The sequence below is a fragment of the Neovison vison genome, chromosome 6, assembly GCF_020171115.1.
Source record: "Neovison vison isolate M4711 chromosome 6, ASM_NN_V1, whole genome shotgun sequence".
In the NCBI taxonomy this organism is placed as follows: Eukaryota; Metazoa; Chordata; class Mammalia; order Carnivora; family Mustelidae; genus Neogale; species Neogale vison.
In genome coordinates this window covers 120,196,943-120,219,614 of record NC_058096.1, presented here as the reverse complement: position 1 = coordinate 120,219,614, position 22,672 = coordinate 120,196,943, and the positions used below count along the sequence as shown (strand labels likewise).

At 43.8% G+C, this 22,672-nt stretch overlaps 1 protein-coding gene across 22 annotated transcripts in view; it reads left to right on the top strand.

Moving 5' to 3' along the window:
- The window catches only part of KALRN (kalirin RhoGEF kinase), a 661,720-nt gene that overhangs the window by 458,017 nt on the left and 181,031 nt on the right, over positions 1-22,672 (top strand). For 6 of the 22 annotated variants that reach the window (XM_044252176.1, XM_044252177.1, XM_044252173.1 and 3 more), the window contains exon 34: positions 16,808-18,276. The exons of the other annotated variants lie outside the window; for them this stretch is intronic. In XM_044252176.1, coding sequence (XP_044108111.1) covers positions 16,808-16,870 — 63 coding nt within the window. In that variant the 3' untranslated portion in view covers positions 16,871-18,276. Of the gene's footprint in view, positions 1-16,807; positions 18,277-22,672 lie in introns of those variants that run through there. 22 annotated transcript variants of the gene reach the window in all.

The following is a 22,672-nucleotide window of genomic DNA, read 5'->3' as shown; positions in this document are numbered from 1 at the left end:
AGACTCACTAGTCACTCTAAAGTGGGAAAAATGCCATCTCCACTTTCAGATTTTCAGTGCAAATGGTGGTTTTCTCCACAGCGTTCTGAATAACTCAAGCCAAGGACTAGGTTGGAAAATAGCTTTTGTTCTTAGTCCAGTACCTGTGGTAGGGGTGTGGGGACTGGCGCGGGGTCGGGGGGCGGACAGGCAGTGGTGAACAAGGCCCAGCAAGGGATCTCCTGCTTCCCCAGAAACACTGCTTCGTCCTCTCCTAAGCAGCATTCAACACAGTAGCAATGTGCTGGCTTTTCAGAACAAACCATAAAATATGAGGAGTTGAGGTCGCAGATTTTCCTTTAAATGAGAAGTTCCTCAAATAAATGATGGCTTCCAGCTGTTGCACCTGACCAACCGGTGTGAAATACACTTTGCTGGGAAACCCAACCTGGGCTCATGGGGCAAAATCATGATGGCGCTATTTTACTATTTTGATTGCTGGCCCATAGCTTAAAAAGCTGCCTGGAGAGACCCACTTTTAAAGTTGCCAATCATCTGGAAAAGCAAGTAAGTTTCATAAGTGACAGCAGCCCACGAGTCGCTCGCTGGGCATGGGCAGATTTCAGGGAGAAGAGCCCAGAAGTGCCCTGAGGATGCGGAGAGCTAGGCAGCCACAGGGCATCTCCTCAGTTCCAGAAGCAGTGGGGCCCAGAGATCTGTCACAGAAATAGGGGAACGGCCAAAGGTGATTTGCCAGTAGATCAGATCTGTGTGTGATAGCAGCCGGGGGGGCCACAGGCCCGATCTGAATAGGGGTGAGTTTGGACCTCGGAGACAGAGACGCTCAGGGAAGAAAGGAATTTTAGAGATCATCTGTCCCTCTGCCATCATGGACATGTTTAAAAGAAACAAAGTGACTCGCTCTGAGTCATAAAGCCGGTTAGTTAATGACAGACCTAGGACTGAACCCCAGCTTAATCTCCTGCCTGTTAAATTGGATTAAAACATAATACTTTTGTAGTGACCCCGATCATTTAAACTTTCAGAACCTTGTAAGCAAAAACAACTATTGTTACCCGCTTCTCTGACAGCCTCTACACCCCCTGCCCTGGCCGGGGCCAATCTGTGATGACCCTAGGGAATCGCGCGGTGGTTCCAGAGCCCAGCTGAGCGCCTCTGGGGCTGGCCTGGGGCAGAGCAGGGAAAAAGAATCTTCTTTCCAAAGGGAAAGATAACTTCTTTCCTTTAAGTACCAGGGCCTATCACAGACTCTTTGATACCGAGAACTTGTGACTCACAGAGTGGCCTTGGTGGGAGAGGGATCCTGCCCTAGACAGAGTCTTCAGGCCTCTCAAGGCAACTTCTTGGCTGGGCTCTGGGAGCTTGGCAATGAGCACTGAATTGTGACAAGGCCGATCCCTGCCTCCCAGCTGCCTGGGAGCAGTGAGTCCCGCCGCCGCCCGGCATAAAATGAACTCTGCTTTTAAAAACCTTGGTGGAAGGAGAAAGCAAATTTGAGAGGAAGCCAAGATGTTAAAGTGGCTTAGCTGGCGACAGTCCAAGGCAAACAAGACCCAAGTGAGTATGCCTCCTGCCGGACACCTCCTGGTTGGGAGGAGGGACACGAGAGGGGAGGTGGCCCAGGTTGGGGGGCCGAGGGCACAGAGAGAAAAGTGACGGCTCTCAGAGCAAGGATTTACTGGAGTGTTCTGCACAGACCTCTTGGCATACCACTTGTCTTTTTGTTCTTCTGTGTCAGTTAAAAGGCTCTTTCAGTACAGGACAAAATGTCTGTGAATGCCTTTTTAAAGCTAATGGTAGGGGTGCCTGGGTGGCTCAGTTTAAGCGTCTGCCTTTGCCTCAGGTCGTGATCTCAGGGTCCCGGGACTGAGCCCCACATGGGGCTCCCAGCTCAAGCAGGGGAGCCTGTTTCTTCCTCTCCTTCCGCCCCTCCCCCACCACATGTGTGCTCTCTCTCTCTCTTGCTCTGCTCTCTCTCTCAAATAAATAAATAAAATCTTTTAAAAAATAAATAAAGCTAATGGTAGGGGACACAGGCTATGAGAAATATTGCTCTTAGCAAGCTGAGGTTGTGGATGACTAGCAGTGACACCAGAGTACGATGTCTGGTGGTGAGCCCTCCCGGCAGGTAAGAAAATTAACACTTCCAGAAAAGTCAAGCAGAAATGTTGCTGGAAATGCGTATTTGGAGCCACAGCCGTGAACCTAGAATGGGTGGAGCTGAGGAAGGGGGCCTTGAAGTGGTGGTTGTGCTTTTAGCTGGAGCTACCCAGAGCCGTGAAAGCATGCCGTAGGTTCTCTGTGGCCACAGCGTGGGATTCTTGGGAAAAGTCAGTAGGGGAGGAAATGGGTAGCTGTTACCCTGTTTCCTGGTCTTGAGTTTAGATCAGAAATGGTTGCTTGGGGTTTAGCTGCCTGTCAGCTGAGTGTTGCTTCCTCATGGCTGATAGCTGCCGCCCACCTGTGTGCCACGATCAGTGCTGTGTCGTAGACAGAATGGGCGCATGTGTGTCTCAGGATCTGTGGCACTGGAGTGAGGTGAGGGATCCTTACTGCCAAAAAGCAGGGCCTTGTCAAGAGAAGCCTATGTGAGCACCCCCCATAGTGGCCCTCTCTAAGGAGCCAGTGCAGATGGGACTTTGGCTTCAGTCCTGTCCCTGGGGTGGTAAGCAGGAGATGCCTTCTGAGGGCCAGTGGCCCATTTCTGCCCTGATCGCCCTTCCTATTGAGAAAAAACTGCCAGAAGAAGATGCTGAACTATGCACAGGAGACCTGTGAGAGGTATCCTTTCCCTCATTTCAGGCAGACCCTCAGCCCTACCTCTCCGTCTGTCCATTCTTCCCCCCAATGTGGCCCTGACCGTGCTGTGTATCAGGGTTGGGGGGCAGTGTTCAGCCTCCCCAGATGTAAGATGTAAGGGCTGCAAGTTGAGTCTTCCCAGTTTAGAATGTTCTTCTCCTGTCCTTTTTTTAATGCTCTCCTTGGCTCTGTTTGAACTTGGTAATTGCAGGGAGATACACACACTGACTCCAAGCTCGGGAGGGCCGTTCCTCTAATCTGCATGGCCCCTAGTGATGCTGGCCGTGGATGCTTAGTGAGTGCCCCCTGAACACTCCTCTCAGCCTGTACCAGTGGCAAGGGCTTATATCAGTACAACCTGATGATGTACTGGAAGGAAAAAAAGGCCTCTAGCTCTCACTGTGTCTGTCTCCTATCTCCTGCTAGCTCCTCTTTGAGATGCGGGAATGGCGTTTAAAAAGTTTCATTTGCTATTTGCTGTCACTGACTTACATACATGTGAAGACTTGATTTAGTGAGCACCAGAAGAGATGAAAAATGCATCCTCTTCTCTTTTCCTCAGGGTTTTGATGGATGCCACCTTTTTATCTCACAAATTCATCAGCCACTTAGTAAGCTCACCTATATGGCAGGCAGTGTTCTAGACACACAGGATGTGGCAGTGACCAAAACAAAACTCCTTGCTTTCCTTCTTTGACCTCCTTCCTGTTGATGTGAGCCTGAATATGCTGAACTTTAAGGCATTTGGAATTCAACCGGAACTAACTTTTGTCTTTGTGACTGATGCCATTGCAGCTTTTATCTAAAAAGAGCTCAGCATTTCTTTTAAAAAGATCATTTGGGAACACCTGAAGGTAGTCCTACAATTTTTAATTCCCTGATTCATAACCATTTCAAATTAGAATCCCAGATTTATTTCTCTCTCTCTCTCTCTATCTCTCTCTCTCTCTCTCACACACACACACACACACACACACACACACAGTCTGTGGACTCTGATTGCAGTCAGTACAGTCCAGATTAGAGAAAGTCTATGTTCATGGCAGGTGGACAGACATTCTAGACAAAGAGAAAAGAGTAGGAAATACTCAGCATAACCCCCAAATGCTTCTAAATTTCTTCTCTCTCATAAAACAGGAATATCAGAAGGAGAGGGACTTTTTCTTAAAAAAAGAAGAAGAAAATAATTCTTATTTTTAAAAAGAGTATATGAAGGGATGAGGAGTGGAGGAAAATGGTTTGTTTAAGGGCGATGCTTTGAATTATGGAAACTGAAATCTGTAATGCAGAGTCCGGCTTTCCTCCCCTCCCCCACTGCACCCACAGTCCCCCAAAACAAGAGCAGTCACAATTTTTATACCTTTTCCACATGGGATATTAAGAACCTTCATTGCATTCATGGAAAAAATTTTTGAAAAATCCCCAAAGAGAAAGATTTCTAGGATATGTTCTCTAGCATTTAAACTCAAGACAGTGCTTCTAACAGGGGAGCATGAAGTCCTAACCACTCGGTTGGTTGTGTTATTTAAAGAGGAAACTAGTTGGCACAACCACCAACACATGACCAAGTGAAAAAGATCTGTGAGCCAAGAAGAATGCAATTAGAGGTAAAGTAGAAAACTATTTCAAATATATTTGAAAATTATTTCAAATGACTTCATTCTTTTATTCAGTGGAATTTTATTGAGCGTCTGCCGAGGGCAAGATACCTTGGAGATTCAGAATATATAAGAACAACGTCTGTCCTTGCACACCACACGTGTCTTATATGTGATGCCAAATATGGTGGCTGTGGACACATTTCATGTACTTATGAAAGGGGACAGTTGTACTTAGCACTTCCTTTATGCCAGCTGCTTCACTAGGCACCCCAGAAATTTCAAAGAGAAGGTGTCACATGAGAGACATACTGACCACACTCTGCTAGGTTTTATAACAGAAACATACCCACATTGTGCAACAGATTCAGCCTGGCAAATTGGATGGCTTCTACACCAAAAGTGAGATTAGAGCTTGGCCTTAAAGTTCATCTTCCTTTCTGTTTCTCTTCCTTTGTATCAGTTTTGATCCCAAAATAGTTATTCTAATCATGGACAGTGTATAAAGGAGAAGTCCTATGGATACATCTGTATCAAGAGAATTATTTTGTTTTGATGGAGAATTTGACTTTTTTTTTTTTAAATGGGCTATTTGCTCTGATGGGAACTGTTAGAAAAATCATAAGACTCTTTACCAAAATCTTCTTATACTTCCTCATAATAATTTAATTAAGCCTGTATTCCCTTAAGCATATGCATTCAAGATTCTTAACCTGACATTAACTTCCAAAGTAGGGATACATGCATGTGTTTCAAAATGTAGGCATCCTTCCTGAGAGATTCTTTAGAAACATGAAGGCTCCTATGTATTTATTCTTCTTAAGAATATTTAAACAGGTAGCAGTGTACACTAAGTACTGTTCTACACTTTTTCGATGTAACAAATTTGGGTGATCATACAGAGGTCATGTAGCACTGCTTCATTCCTTTTAATGGCTACATGGCATTCCATTACTATAATTTATTTAACTCGTTCTCTGTTGATGGGTATATGGGATGTTTCCAAACTTTTGCCACTACAAACAAGGCTATAATTAGTAACTTTGTACAGATATAGTTTGTCACACTTGTGAATCGTGAGTGTATTAACAGGGTAACTTCCTAGATGTACAACTATCCCTTTTAAATTTTGATAGACATTGTCATATTATCCTGCGTGGATGTTGTCCCAGCCATACTCCCTGAAGTTGGATGTAAGAGGGCCGGTTTCCCCACAGTCTTGCAACCTAGTGTAGCATCGATATTTTTATCTTCTCCAATCTGATAACAGGTACTCTAAAAATCATCCTTATTCATTAGTGCTTTGGTATGTTTTATTATTATTATTATTATTTAACTGATAATATTGCCACTCTGTTATTTTCTTTTATTTTTATTGAAGTGTACTTATTTTTATTAATACACTTAAAAACCTAAACAGCATTTAACCTTCACCTTTACCCAAGTATGACCTGTGGGTTTGTCTGATTAATATTAGTTATGCTTTTGTCTCTATGCATAGAGTACATTCCTAATTATAAACCTCTGGTATACGTTAAGCTTTTTAGATTTTTTACAAGGTAAAATATGTATGCTGAAAATGCCTACAAACTCCTAGACAATTGAATGGATAATTATAAAGCAAATATGCAGAAAATAACCATGCAAGTCATGGAGGCAGGTCTTGCCGGCTTTCCAGGAGCCCCCATGTGCCCCTCCCTGGTCCCAACCCTGTTCTTCTCCCCAGAGGTTATCATTCTCTTAGCATTCGTAATAATACTGGCCTTGCTTTCCTTTATATTTTTACCTTCTTTGTATGTGTCCCCAGGCAATGTAGTTTCAGTATGACTCTTCTTCAGTTTTATATGACTGGAATTATACTGTATGTTTGTGTGTGTGTGTGTGTGTTCTCTTGTTCAATACTGATTTTTATGGAATTCAGCCACACTGATGTGTATAGATTATTAATTTTCATTGTTGTTTAGTATTCCATTGTATGACTATATCACAGTTTATCCATTCTCTACATGGGATGTTTGGGGCTATTGGAGCAATACTGCTGTAAATAATTTTGTGTATGTATCCTTGTGCACATGTGCTAGTGTTTCTCTAGAGTATAAAGCAAGGAGTGGAATTTGTGGGTGAACAAAAAAAGGGATTGCCAAGTAAGAGGGTATATCTGTATCCATGTCTTCAACTTTACTAGTTGGTGTAAACTTTTTTTCCAAATGCCGGTACCAAATTTCCACTCCTACCAGTTTATGTGAGATTTTCAGTTTCTCTGCATCCTGGCCTATACTTGCTATTGTCAGACTTCAAAATTTTTGCAGGTCTAGTGGGATGCGATAGTTTCTGCTTATGGTTTTAATTTGCATTTCACTAATCACTAATGAGACTGAACACTTTGTCATGTCCCTATTGGGCCTTTGGGTTTTCTTTTATGATGCCCTGCTCAAGGGCCCATGTATCTATTGAGTTGTCTAGGGGTTTCTTGTATGCATTTTTAGGAGTTCTTCATATTCTAGATAATAATATTCTAGATATTAGTCTATTATTGGTTATACATGTTGTAAATATATCTGCTCTCACTCTGTGGCTCCTCTTTTTACTCTCTTTATTCTGTCTTGATAAACAAATTTTCAATATATTTTAAGTTAGAGCTTCTTTAATGTCACATACGAAATATTTCCTACATTTAGAATTTTTTTTACATTTAGAATTTTAAAATATAATTCACAACTTATTTCTCCTCAGAATAGTATAGCGACATAGAAGCATTATATATAATGCAGGTTTCTGTCTATCCCTAAACTTTCCTCCTCTGTTGCAATGAAAGAATAAGAACCACTTGACTTTTTGAAATGTATTTGTCTATTGTCATCCATTATATAATGGGTTATAGAGCTAAAGCAATGCAATTTGTTAGGGGAAAAAGTGATAAGTATATTGTATTTGGAACTCAGCTGTCCAACAAATAGATCCAAGACATAGGGAGGAAGTCTTCACATAGCAGAACTAAACATGTATGCTCACAGTAAAGCTTCTCAAATCCTGATTTTATATGGAATTCTTACCTTCACGGCCCTCTAGTTACTTAGCCCATAAGAAAGTTAGAAGGGGAGACAGTTACTTCTGTCTAGACCCAGTAATAATCACAAAGACTGAGCTACTGTCATTGAGGGAGGAAGCAGAAAACCTCTGAAAGCAAAAGTTGATGGACGAATTAAAACACCAGCAGTCTGGTTCTATTTAGTGAGGGTACCAAGACAGCATCATGACTGGGCCTGTCTGAGGACTCCCTTGTACCCTGCACTGCACCATCATTATTACTCATGTTGGTATTTGTAACCATTAACAGAATGGGAAATTATGTTCAATGTATTCTGCTTAAGAAGTCAGAGTTGAAAAGATACTTATAAAAATGGTCAAACTGGGGAGATGAAGTGTTGGTATTTACCTTTAGTTATCCAGAAAACTTGATTATCCTGACAGGCCCATTGCCCAAGGGGTTCTCAAGAGCTGAGGTTGTGATGACTGGGGTTTATAGTGGAATGATCTGTAAAGGTGAAACTCAGCTTTTCTCAGTCCTAGTGATCGACTCCAGTAAGACCGATGACTACCCTCCCTTGGCATTTACTGAGCATCTGTATAATCCACTCCAGGGCAAGCCACTGTCCTCTCACATGTGGCCTGTGAACCAAGCCTCCTAGCCGGTCCCTGGACATTCACTCTTACCTCCCACCACTCTCTTCTTCATTCTGTAGCCAGTGTGATCTTTTTAAAATGCAAGCTTCCCACATGGCTTTGCAGCTTCCAGCCCTTCACTAGCGTCCCTCATTCTTAGGATAAATATCAAAATCTTCAACACAGCTGATGTGATGGCATGATCTGGGCTTGGCCCACTTCTCTGGCCTCATGGGGGCCATTTTCCTCTGGTGTCCTCCCTTGCAGCCTGCATGGCCTTTTTTGAATGTGCCAGGGTTCTTCCCAGCCCAGGGCCTGTGTTTTCTCTGCCTGGAAGCTTCTGTCTCCTCCCATGCCCAAGTCCACCCCTTTCACCCTCTCTCCTTTCTGATTTTAGTCTGTCCTAACCCACTGCCTAAGTCCTTTCCCCAGGTCACATCTCTCACGACACTCTGGACTGTTATTTCTCAGTTCCTGACACCATGACCATAAGCAGGTGTGTGGCTATATTATTGCCTCCACCACCAGACGGAGGATAGCGAGATGTCTATTTTATATCCCCACTGCATCACCAAATCTAGCCAAGTACTGACTCGGTAAATATTTATGAAGGGAATAACTGAAGAATAAGTAAACATACGGTAACATGTTTGGCAGTGTGGGTAAGAGAGAGATCTAGCAATTGGGACAAATGTAATTAAGAAAATCAAAATCCTAGTTTGGGAGGATTGGAGAAGTTCCAGCATTAGACTCTACAAAGAGGGTAGAATTTATCTGGGTAGTGTTGGGGAGGGAGGGCAGGGGAAGGTCATTCTACGTGGATGAAACAGTAAGAGCCAGTAAGGGAGAAAAAGAACTATAGGATGAGTTTGGGTTGCGCAGAGTAGATGTGCCTGGTTGAAGTTCTGGATTTGTGAGGTGGGTTGTGAAAAATAAGACTGGAAGGTTCTGGAAAGTTCCAGAAGGTTTGCTTGGGTCAGATTACAGCAGATGCTGCACACTATTCAAAGGACTTTAGAATTTATTGATTAGTACAGAAGAAACACTAAGGGTTTGGGGGGGGTGTTTGTTTTTTGTTTTCATCATGGTTACTTTTATCTTCACCTAGATGTAATGCAGTCATCTTTCTCTCTCATCCTTTCGCTAGACTCAGAAAGAGTCTCATGTTAACCCATCCACAGCCTTCTGAATCTACCCTTTATACCCACTCGAGTACATCACTCCAACATCTCTTTTCCCGCACGTTGTCAATCAGCTCCTGTCCCTCTGCCACCCAACACGTGTTGTTACCTCATGCTCCAGTGAGGGCTGCCCTTGAACTTCACTCCTGATTCTTCTTTCTCTACCTCCTCCTCAACTCCAGCCATAGTTTTTGTTCCTTCAGCTCTGATGTTCTTGACAAAAATGCCAAGATTATAGCTCTAAAGTGACTTTACTCCTCATGGTAGTTTTCCTAGGAGTTTATTCCTGTGACTCCCCTGCCCATGTGCCAGGCACTGTGCCAGGCTGGAGACACATCAGGCAAACAAAACAGGCCAGTCCCCACCTATATGAAGGCTAAGTTCTACTGAGGAACCAGAAAAACCAAAAGCAACTTCAAGACCAAATGGCTTGAAGGAAGGAGCAGGATTAGTGCTGGACATGGTTTTTGCAGCTGGTTGCCTCTGTGTTTCCAGTTGGATGTCTGGCTTTTCCTCGCTCTCAGTCTCAAAAACTGATTTCCTTCTTCTCTCAAACCAGTAACCCAGTTGACTTCCCTGCTTGGGGCCGAATTCTCTCATACCCTATTGCCAAGTCCTGAGAACAAGTCCCTCAAAATCTCTGTCATACCACCCTGTCAGGCCTTGGTTACACTTTGCTGAAATTCTTTCAGTATCCTCTAAGTGGACTCCCTGCTTTCTAGGATTTTGCTCCAGCATCTTTTCTTTTCTCATCTTATCTTTTCTCTTGACACGGATTCATCCTCCCAAAGCTTCTCTTTTAGTGTCTCACTCATCATTTAAAAGCCGTCAGTAGCACATGCACTGAGGTTAATGTCTGGGCCCATCTCCAAAATGTTTATATTGCTTTCCTTCTGACACCTGATCCTTTAGAGACGTTTATCTGTTCTGCATACTATAATGCACCTACTTTCGATTGGATCAGATGAAACTGCCATTTTTGTGTGTCTAAAAAATGGGTGAATATGGGCAACCTGTATGTTTCTACCTGATAACACTTATCAAATCAGTGGTTGCCTGCATATCTCTCTCCCATGTTACATTGTGAGTTCTTTGATGATCATATCTTGGTCTTTAGGATGCTCCTATCTCTCCTGTCTACTATAGCATCTAACATGTAGTACATAATGGACAGTAATGGTAATTGAATGCCCCCAGTCATGTCATGTTTGCTTCTGCTTTTGCCCATCTCCTGTGATGCTTCCTGACGTGTATAATCCCATCTGGCCCAGCCTTCACTGCCAGCCCGACTCATACCTCCTTCATACAAAGGCTTCCCACTTCTCTCACCACACCTCTCAGCCACCAGCGTTGCCCCCAGCCCTGTCCACACTCACACAAGCAAGTCAGATACTGTGCTTTAACATTCAGGGCATAAGTTATGTGTTTTACTTGGTATCTGCCACTTTGTTGAGCATAACATTGCACTCTGAACAATGAGTTGAGAAATCTGTGTTTCTAGCCCTTGTCCCTCACGCTGGGATCCAGCCCCCTGTTCCCAGCTGTCCCATTACCGCCCTTGGTCCTGCCCTCTTCTGGCTCCCTTGCTGTCCGCAAAACTTTCCCCTAATATATGTTTTCTGGTAGATTATCTGTATGATTATCTTCACTAAATATAATGATCTTTTAAATAATAATTGCCCTTGTCTACGAACCTATCACAGACATCAATGCATCTCCAAAATTATCTCTCCGTACTGATAGACATGTTTCTGACCTCAGGAAGAGTGTTGTTGAAACAAGCTTTCGTCATTAGAATGATTTTCTGGAGTCCCTTCCCTCAGCACCTCATGAGATGTCATCTTCTTCCCATTCTCTGGTGTTTCCTGTTGGTTAGCTTTTATCTCAGCAACTGAGTCCCAAGATCCATGAAGACAAGGCTCACGTGATAGCTCCTGTTATCCACAGTGCACTGACATACAGTTAGACATTCCAGACATGCCCAGAAAAGACTCGTTCAAATAACATGTTTTATGTGTATAACTTCTGTTTTTGTATATTTATGGGTTGTGTGTCTCTGAATGTGTCTCCCATACACTCTCTAAGAAATATCCATCTATGTGGTTTGGGAGGCAGGGATCTCTTGGACATATCCCCTGGCCGTCAGGCCACCAGGCCCATGACTTTGTAAATCATTATTTAGTCATGGGCTCCAAAGGCCACTGGTTGTGGCTGGCCAGGTGAAGAGCCTATGTACAGTATACAGTTCCTTTCCTTCCCACCTGCTTGGGAGGCTTCCTTTTCCTTCCAAATAGGAAAGGCTAATTTTTCTGTTTTAAACATAAGAAGGCAATGTGTATGTGTATATATGTTTGGCTATTTGTGCTTATGTATGCATATGTACATATATATGTGTATACATATATGTGTGTATGTATGTATATATGAAGGAAATAAGCCAAAATGTAAATAGTGGTTATTTCTGGATGGTGGCTTTTTCCAAATTCTCTATGACAAGAAAATCACTTTTATTAACAAAGAAAACCAAAAAAACCCTAATCAATGTCATTTTTAAAGGACAGGAAGGAACACAATTATTAGATGGTTGCTGAGGTCCTCCCTCAGCGTGAACCAAGGACAAGGGGACAAGCAGGTACCTTGTAGGAAACAGGGGGATTGACTTCTCAGTGTCTTAAGAGGAGGGAAAGTGACCAGAGTGGATTTGGGCTGACGTGTAGGATGGGCCAAGGTTGTGAGCTGAGGAACTATGTTTGGTTGTATAGGTCGGGAGCCTTGGATGGTGAAAGGAAAGAGAAGGAAAATTCAAGGAGTGGCCCGTTGGGGGTGACACAGAGATAAGAAATTCATCAGGGTTTTTCCCCAAACGCAGCTATTTAGCAAAAGTATGGAAAAGGTGAGGAAAAGGTGAAAGTATACTTTCAAGTTCATGAAGAGATGCCATGGAGAGATATGCAGAGGGAGAGACAGAAAACAGACATGTTTCGTTCAATTTTAAGCTCCTGGGATTCCAGAGAGGGAGGTTTCCAGAGTGACTCAGCATGGGAATGCTGGGACCCAGGCAAGGAGGAAATGGGTTACCTGCATGGATAGCAAGGTTTCCAGTAGGAGGTTCATCATTAGGTCAAGACCCAGCTCTCCCCCACCCCTCACCTTCCTCTCTCCCTTCAGCTCCCACATTCTGAGGGAAGAGGGAATGTTTTCTTGATAAGAATTCTTGGTAAAGAGGCAATTTCTAACCTTTGTGAATTTGAAACAAAACAAAAAAATTACATGAAACAAATATTTTCGAGGATGTTCTCCCACACTGCCTAGTTCTGTGGTTCTCTCAGAGTACTCCCTGAGCAGAGGGAGAAACGGAAAGAGGAAGAACAGGGAGATGGACTCTCCCCTTCTGTAGCTGATTTTTTTTTCCACTGGGGTGGTCCTCCAGAGGTGAGGAGTGCCTGGCCTGTCACTTGGGAGGGAGCACACTCTGTACCACGTGTCAGGCCTTGCCGCTCATCACTAAGCTGCTAGGCCGCCTAGTCCTCCTCTGTAAGCTCCTGGCAGAATTCTGGATGAGGAAGCCTGGGGTCAGCAGGAGCAACAAACAGACATTCAGAAGCCAAAAGGAGAGCCTTCAGGCAGAGTAGCAAGTAAGAAAGAACACATAAGGAGGTCACCACATCAGTTCTTAAAAAAGAACTAAACTAAAGATACACTTCACGGTATTTATGTCCTTCATGTGTGCACGATTCAACATTTTTACTCCTCTCTATCTCCATTTTTAATTCTGATGGCTACATCAAGGAAAATTTCCAGTCCAGGCTCTAGTCTGACATTTGGGGTGGAGAAAAACTCTTTTAAACCAGTTAATATAGTATTTGCAGAGTTTCCTATGTATCCTGGAAACAGAGCACAGAAAGTCCCCATCAAGGATAATACCCCACACCTTCTGCCACCCCAGCTAACAGGAAAGACACAGCCCTTCTCATAGAAATCCCTAGAATATGTATTGGGCAGGCCAAGGAAAGCACAAAGGCTGCCTGCCAGGAAGCCGTTCAGAGCGTAAGCAACTGCCAGGAACAGTCTCCCTCACAGGAGACTGGCATTCGATGCCTCCCCTTTCATTCGGTCTTCACAACAGTTCTTCAAGGTAAGTACCATTGTCCTCATTTTGCAGATGAGGAAAATGTCACTTGGAGAGGTTCATTAACTTGCCCATGGTCACACAACCAGAAAGCAGCAGACCCAAGATTTGAACCCAAGTCTTTCTGATGTCCACTATGCACACTGCTTTCCACTGGATGAGCTAACTAAAGAATAAAGAAAATGATCAGATAATTCAGGCCAAAACACACGAAGTAATATTATAGCCCAAATGCTCTATGTCCTATCATTACTGTCCCCATTCCCCATCATCTGAACGAAACACACCTGAATTAAAATACCAAGAGCATTCCATGGTCCATGGATCCCGAATCAGGAGTATAGAGGAAGCTCTTTATTATGTCTTGACCAAGGGAGTAGTAATTTGGACATACTCCTGCCTCACTGGTGTCCCATTCCATTAGAAACACCCAGAACATATAGTCAACTGAAGAAGCATTTAAAAATATAATGGAGACTAGTTGCCTCAAATTCTTTATGGATCAAAAAAGGGTATAATTCTATAACATATAAATATGTTCCCCATCTGTGGCTATTTTTCTACTACTAGATGCCCAGTGCTGTCTTTTGTGCACCCAGGATCTGCAGAACATCTCTCTATAGCTCAGAAATCTTCTATTATGTCTAGTATTAGAGTGCAGCCTGCATTCTATTATACAAAGTATTCATACAAAGGGATCTGTACCTGAATAGTGGGAGGTGGGTGAAATCTCCACACAGGGTGAAATCCCTCCCCACCTAAAATAAAAGAATATGAGGGTGGTCTTGTTAATAAAAGCCACCGTCCTATGAAGTGGATCTCACTGATTCTTGCCCTTCTTGGAAAATGCTAAAGACAAGTACTTTTGGACAGTGTGTGCTGGCAGATGTGAAAATGCAGTTGAAACACTGCAAAACTGGGGTTTTCCAGTGATGGAGTGATCAGGACAGAGAGAGGGCCTCTGTGCTAAAGGATTCCAAACCAGGCAACCCGCAGAACTACAAGGGTAGTATTTCTAAAAGCTAACTTCCGGCCTACCCTGGCCTACTGAATCAAAATACCCAAGGTATATGGAGATTGGCTATGGAACATATACAAATTCCAAGCTGGGAGTTATTTTCTAAGTCATAGAAACCTTTTGCATCTTAAAAAAAAAAAAAAAGTAATGACCTTTTTACACACACACACACACACACACACACACACACACACACAAACTTTTCCCACTAATCCTTTCTTTAGGCCAGATTTTTAGAAAATCATCTCAATGAGATTATGAACGGCTGTCATTTTTAAAACTAAGAGCTATGCATTGGTGTTCACTACCCTTTCATGTTACCACCTGGGCTATATAAAATAATGGCTTCCTATATTTAATGTGTCTATATTTTCTCAGGGTTTTAGAGAACAAGCGTTCAGTTTGCCCACATGTCTTTACTTCTTAGACATCTCACTTATCAAACCATCAGACATTTGCGGGTGCACAGAGACAATCACAACCTAGGCTTAAAAGAGGATAAACATTTTTCTGCAAAACCTAAGGAATATGTAGAATGAAGTGACCCAAACCACTTCTAATTAGGTCCTTGAGGATAAGATGGGTCCTCAAAATATGTGAGATGCTTTGCCAGACTTTTGAAATCCACAAACAAAGAAATGTATAAATATCGCTTAGGAGAGGGATTCCCCTTTCCAAGAGGCAACATAGCACAGTGGTTAAGGATAGTCTTGGACTCAAACCAACCACAGGACAGATCTCACTCCCTTCACTGCCAGTCATTTGATCCTGGGCAGGGCCTCTCAGGGCTTCAGTCTGCAAAATGGAGGTAATGGTATTACCCACCCCATAATGTTGTGGTGCCAATTACGAGAAATGATGCCTGCTAGACAGCCAGCCTTGTGCTTGACGCATGCTAAATGCTCAACAAATATTAACTGTGAATAATGGTCACAGTAAAAATGATGGTGAGCATTAGCTATGTTAATAAATGACAATACAAATATTTTCTAAAACTGTTTCCCTCTTCAGAATTTTAAGAGCCGTGTAAGGAACAAAATGTCCAATTCAGCATTTATGAAACTGTTAAGTTCTGCCACTGCAATAAATTCTGCAGATCTTATAGCACATCTGGTAATGGCAGTGGATTATGGTGTGAGCCAACCAGATGTCCACTGTCTTCCTGACTAATGTGATGTGATACAAAATTCCGAAGACCCTCTTGCCCTGGCCACGGTGAGTTCAGTGGTCACCAGTACCTTCTGTGAGTGACTTCACAAATGCGTGTGTATAGCTCCTGGCTTTCTTTAGAATCTCCTCTCCCTTCTGGATTCTGACTATGCCCATCTTCCTCACAGCTCAGAGTAACTACCATTTTAGCTTGATGCTGAAGTATTTTCTCTCCTTTAATGAACAGCTTTTGCCTGGCTGGAGTTCTTACTAAGGAAGGTTGAGATTGTTTTCTCATTTCTATATGGCAAGTATGACAGAGCCTTTAGCACTGTGAGCTGAGCCACAGTCAAATATGAGATCACACTCTTTCATTTATCCTGAACTTTTCTCTTGGTTGAGCCATTGCTCTTTAGAAATACTTCACTCCTCTAATAGCACTAGAAGTTGACTTTATTTGAGGGGGCCGTTGTTAAGGACACATTCCATCATTCTGGTGGCCAAGTAGAGTGTGTGTGGCCACACTAGAATAAGGAAGCTGGGTCTCTGGCAGGCTCCCTCCCTCACTCAGTAATCCACTCCCTCAGCCAGCCCTGCAGCCTCACAAACCAATCACGTGTCTTGAAAACACTGCAGATTACCACATGTCATGGACCCTGGAAATACTCGAAATCAGGTATTTTAAGTCACTTACTGCCAGAGATCTGCTACATAAATGGTTAACTTTTCTCAGTTTCTTTCCCCAAAATGAATGTCATAGTAAGACTTGCTGGCAGGCACAGGGATCCTAAAAGAGTTGAAACAAACAATAAGGGTATGAGATAAACACTAAGGGTCACTCATAGGGCCTCATATTTAATGCAGCCCTCTTTGTAGTCTTCCCGGCTCTCCTCCTGCTTTTATGTGTGGGGGAAACCACTGCGGGACCACTGAACCAGGAGCTATTGCAAGGAAAAGTATATGGATTGGAGCCCTGACAAAATTAGTGAAAGTGGCCAGTCAGCGATCCTCATCTGGATCCTGGACTTGGTTGGCTTCTTCTGAACCTTCAGACCAAGGAATGTCCTACACAGCACTCTGCTCAGTCCATTTCCTCTTCTCAAAAAATGATTGTGTATTTGCCAGGTTACACTCTGTGCCTTGGGTTGCTAGGAATACCGTAGGTTGCACTGATGATTTAACTCTGTTTTCTATAAAGGGCTACGGGATCTCATGCAGATTTTTGCAAAGTCATATGCAAATTACAGAGCCCCGGCCCTTTTCTTAACAGGATGGCAACCTTGCTCCTCGGTGGCATCTGGGACCTGGAGATCCTTTCTCCACTTACGTTTAGCGCGCAGCCTGGGACTTGTCCCTGCAGCTCACCGGGTTAGCCGTGCCGCCGTTGGGACCTCCCACCTGGACTCCCATCACCCACCTCTCTTGAGACTGCTCTGGCAGGGCTGGTGTGGGGTACAGCCTTTGCTCAGAGGGCAACATGTTCCAAGCAAAATCTGCCCATCTGGGCCATGGGCTTGCCCCTCAGGCTCCCTGCTTCTCTACTGGGTGCGATTCAAGGTTGCTGAGCTTCCCTCCAAAGTTGAAAATGGTGGGACAGTAGGGACCTGTGAGAGGCTCCATGACCCAAGCTACTTCCCCGGGCTCCCAATCCAAACACCAGGCTGCTCAGGCCCTCACTGTCCTGGGGGTCTGCAGTGTGAGTGGGCACATTCAGCAGAGGGACATACTTACCTCTGGAGTTTTTCTCCAGATTGAACATCTCTGTTGTCAGTGGCCCCTAGTCTAGAAAACCCATTGTTCTAATCTAACCTACCTCCCCCACATCCTGAGAAAGAGGGAGGAGGAACATGGGATAGTTTATGGCAGGGAAGAAGAGGCTTGACTCTAGCTATTCCCAAACATTGGCCCAACCACATCCCCAACACATGTTCTATCTGCGTCAGCCTGCCCAGGTTTTGTCAGGATTTTCCGGCTCCTCTAACCTCACTCACCCCTGAAGTCTCTGGTTCAAAGACCACCCTCCTAGCCTTTGTGTGCTTCCAGATTACCCTGTCAAGGGTGGGTGGAAAGTGGGCGAAGAAATAAAGGAAACAAACTGGCTCCATGTTGGTTAACTGTTGAGACTAGAAGGTCGGGGACATGGCCATTCATTCTACCCTTCTCTCCACTTTTGTATATGTTCGCAATTTTTCATAATAAAAAGTTAAAAGTTTAAAAAGTCCTCCAGCTTCCAAGACACTCAAGAGAGCCCCAATCCCTAACAGAGTTTCCTGGAAACCAAGTCAGGAGTCAAAGATGGTTCCATTACATATATGTATATATATGTATATATATATACACTCATTTTCTAATTTTTTAAGGCCCACTGCTTTATTTTCAGTAGACTAAACCTTATTTCTAAAAGGTCCCAATGTTGGGCTCACTTCCCCCATCTGGGTTATGGGGGAGGGCTGGGTAAAGGGGTCCTTAAGATCCTGAAAGTTTACACTTCCATGTACCTCACAGTCTTGTGAGGATGGGACTTGTTCAGTGTTCTGAACTTTGTGGAGGAAACGCGCGCTCGATTCACAGTGTCATTCCCTGGAATTGCACCTGGCTCAGGAAAGGACTGTCTTTGTACTTGAATTTAAATCCAATGGAGAACCTTAACATGGGCATTTGCATGACTGAGAATTGCTGCTGTCTTTTTTCCGTATGTCACTTTCTTGAATGTGTTCTAATAAAATGATTCTAAAGCAGGCTGTGATATACAGTGATTTATAAATACTTTCTGCTGAGTGCTGAGGCCCTTAATTTCCTACCAAGAATCCACCCCATCCCACTTTCTGGAAAGATCTGGCTAGCTGGGGACAGACGCAGGAGCGTACGTATGGCATGCCGTGCTGGTGGCACTTCTGCAATTGTGGTCATTAATAAGAATCATGTCAACCACAGCAATTTTGTTTTCTGGTTGCCTAGCAGCAAAATTTGTTTTCCAGAATAAAGATGGCCATATGTAGTGGATGAGTGTGGGGGTGAGGGAGGGAGTGGAGGTGGCAGGGCAGGAGCAGGAGTATAATTCACTCCACCAGGGAAGGAACAAGGTGGAAGGAGAGACAAAGGCAGCCGAAAAGAGAGACAAGCAAGGTTCATTTGTGTTCTGTTTAGTGATAACTCTCGGCACATTCAAAAGATAATGAGTAGCGGTACCTGGGTGGCTCAGACGGTTAAGTGTCTGCCTTCAGTTCAGGTCATGGTCTCGGGGTCCTGGAATCGAGCCTCACATCGGGCTCCCTGCTCAGCGGGAAGCCTGTTTCTCCCTCTCCCTCTGTCTTTGCCCCTCCCCCTGCTTGTGCTCTCTCTGTCTCTCAAAGAAATAAAATCTTAAAAAAAAAAAAAAGATAATGAGTAGTTAAATTTTGTTTACAAAATTGCACCTCTTGCTCTCACGCCATAGCAAGTTAGAATCTCAAAATCTCATTAAGCAAACTGTAAGCAAAAGAAGAAAATATAGATCTCCAAAGGCAGATATTTTGAAAAACACTGTTTATCTCAATCTTGATCCCCTTCAGCCAGACTGGCCAGGGTGCTGCCATGAGCTGGTAACCGACTGAGACTGGTTCTCTGGGGAAGGCAGCGTTGTTAGAAACCTCATAAGGAGCCAGAAGGGCAGAACCAGACAAGAAGAATTCTGTTTACTGAGCACCTTTGTCATGCAGGTGCTGGGAAGGCACTTGATATACATCATCTCCTCTAATCTTCACAGCCATCCTGAGAGGCAGGCAGTTCTGTTTTCATTTTTTAGATGAAAAGTTAAAACTAAAAGAAGTAAATAACTTGTACAAAGTCATAAAGCTGGAAGATAGCGGGTCTGTGAACTTAGGTCTCTGATCTTCATCCAGATGCATGCTTTTTCAAACCGCAGGGCTGATGCCACAGTGTCCAGCTTGGGCTCTACCCTGTGCACTGCCATGGTCTTCACCTTAATGAATTGTACACCTGCTGTCTGCCCTGGGAATGGGGGGTGGTCACAGCCAGTGTCCTGCTCTTCCTTGTGTGATTGGAGGTCTCTTCCAGTCCATGTCTTTGTAGCCCACATTCATGTCCCTGTGACATACTTGTGCAGAGCACAAGCTGATGAGGCTGAGATCACCTTTGGCTTTCATAGGGTTTGGCTCACTTAGCAAACACCTAGTACCTACAAGTGCTGGGCATATGAACTAGGTGGGCAAATATAGACTCAACCCTGTTCTCATGGAGCTTGCCAATAGAGGAGACCTACTGTAATCAAGTAACACAGGAATGGATTTATAATAACAACTGCTGCAAAGGGCCTTGAAAGTCACTGAGATCAGCAAATGAAATGAGACCCAGAAATGCTAAGCACTTTGCCCAGGACCACATAGCGAGTTAGAGGCAGAGGACTAGAACTCCTGGTTTTCATTCTTAGACTGCCGTTTTCTCTGCCATGTCACACTCTAGTCTGTCGCATGCCCATAGACTACCCCCAGTCCCAAACACCCAGATAAACATGCTGATCAATCAGTACACTCTCCCCATCCCTAGAAATAACCAGATAACACATTTTGTAATGATAAACAGTATCATGAACCAAATCCCCAAGGATGGCGTGTACCCAAGGCTTGTTTGTAGACTTATTTCAGATCCCAAAGCAGGGACAGAGAGGCAAGATTCCCATGCTGTAGCAACTTTGCCCAGTAAGGATGCTTGCTGGTGTTTCAGTGTTTTGGTCTGACCCCAGTAGTTTCTAAGCTCCTGAGAAACCTCCTTCTTGGGTTCAGCAGCTCCACAAATATTTCCTGAGTCCCTGCTAATGCTGCTAGGCACAGTTCTCAGAGATGGGGACACAACACTGAACAAAATGGACTGCCCTTGGAGAGCATATATTATAGCCCAGGGAGACAGACAACAAACAAAATAGAGAAGCAAGTAATACAGCATATTAGAAGGTGGTAAGTTCTACAAAGGAAAATAAGTCAGGAAAGCAAGGTAAGGGAGTCTCCAAGGAAAGGATGCGTTGTTAGGGTGGTTGGGAAAAAGACAGACCTACCTGAGAAAATGGTGTTCCAGGTCAACATTTTACACGTGCATGTGCACACACACACACACCCCACTCACACACACTCACACACACACAGCTATGCAGTGTGATGTGAAGAGTCCTATAAGCCTTTCCTTGCCTCCCTCAGAAAAGTGAAAGTTCGTCATTGGCCTGTCTCAGAGCCCAATTCCTGGCTTGCTTTTTCCTCCTTTGGTCAAACTAGGGGTTCTTAAATTTGAGTGTGTATCAGACTCATCCAGAGGACTTGTTCAGACAGATGGCTGGGCCCCTCTCCAAGAGTTTGTGAATCAGTACATGCGGTTAGATCCAAGAATTTGCATTTCTAACAAGTTCCCAAGAAATGCTGATGCTACTCACCCAGGGACCACACTTTGAGAGCCACTGGGTTAATCTATTATAGCTGGAAGGTCCCAGTTAAAATGAAACTATTACCCAAGAAAGGATGTGTCTATTCACTGGGGTGCGTGGAGGTTATCAGAGCAGCTATCCTTGACAAGCAGGATCCTCAAGAAAGGGGACTACCATAATTGGGGAAAGTTTCGGAAACCACAGCCCAAGACCCTAAACACTAAGGAGTTCAGGCAAGGGACAGTTCCTGAAAAGTAGCAACAACGATATTTCATTGCTTGTCTATCAGTGCTTTGCATTTTCTTAGCATTTAATACTGTTACAAGTCCTTTAACCCACTGTTCTCTTTTGGCACAGTTAGCTCATTAGGTAGAACAGGTGTCATTATTACATTTTATGGGTAAGAAAATTGAGACACAAAGAGGTTATATGGGCATCAAGGATCCCCAGTGGCCTTGTGCTTCGTCCAGTGTTCTTTCTCCTTTAACACTCTTCATAACGCTAACTATGGCTTTCTCCTAGGGCATCCAGCTCTGGGTCATTGAAATCCAGGACATAGAGTCGCTTTTTGCCTTTTGCTCTGTTTAAAATCCTACTTGCTGCAAGTAGATTATCCACGTGGGCGATTAACTGTGGCAAATACTAAGCCCTGCATGAGTTTCCTCTGCTGTAAACACATCTCTTCTCTTCTACTACCAGATATTATACAGAGAGAACGCTAACTCACTTTAATATTAGGCTATGCTAGAGCTAATCATTATGAAAGCAGACCTGCTGGGGGAAAAGCACACATCATACTTCCAAAGGCAAATAGAAATGGCATTTTGATTATATGTACCATTGCTTCCATTCCATTAGCAGGGATAATTGAAAGTTTTCTGTATCACTAAAGCACACAGCAGAATGAGAGTGGGTTTTGTTAAATCTAATGGCAGTGAGTCACATTTTTAGGTATTTAAATATTTTTTTTAAAAGTCATGGGCATGGAACATGAAAAATAAAAATTCTCCCTTCCCGTACTTGGTCTTCTGGTTATTTTCTCCAGTCCTGCACTGATCCCTCACAGTGAGAGTGAGCTGTCTCATTGAATATCATAGACAGTGGCCCATGGGTTACAAGGAGCAGTTTTTGATCATCCAGGAGTCCAAGGTTTTAAGTTTTATTTCTAGGACACCTGGATGGCTCTGTCAGTTAAGCCCCTGCCTTCAGCTCAGGTCATGGTCTCAGGGTCCTGGGATCAAGTCCCACGTCGGACTCCTTGCTCCGCGGGAAGCCTGCTTCTCCCTCTCCCCCTGTGACTCCCCCTGCTTGTGTTCTCTCTTGCTCTGTCTGACAAATAAATAAAATCTTAAAAAAATAAAAGTTTTATTTTCAAAACTGCCCTCATCTGTCTTTCAACCCATTGGTATTCCTTCCTTCATCTTCCTTCAGTTACTGCCATTGAGACCACTCATTCTATATGCATTTATTAAGCACTTACTATATACCAGACTCTGTAAGATCCACTGAACAGACTACAAAATTGAGTTAGAAATAATCCTATCCTGGGGTGCCTGGGTGGCTCAGTGGGTTAAGCCTCTGCCTTCGACTTGGGTCATGATCTCAGGGTCCTGGGCTCGAGCCCCACATTGGGCTCTCTGCTCAGCAAGGAGCCTGCTTCCCCCCCACCACCTGCCTTTCTGCTTACTTGTAATCTCTGTCAAATAAATAAAAATCTTTTTAAAA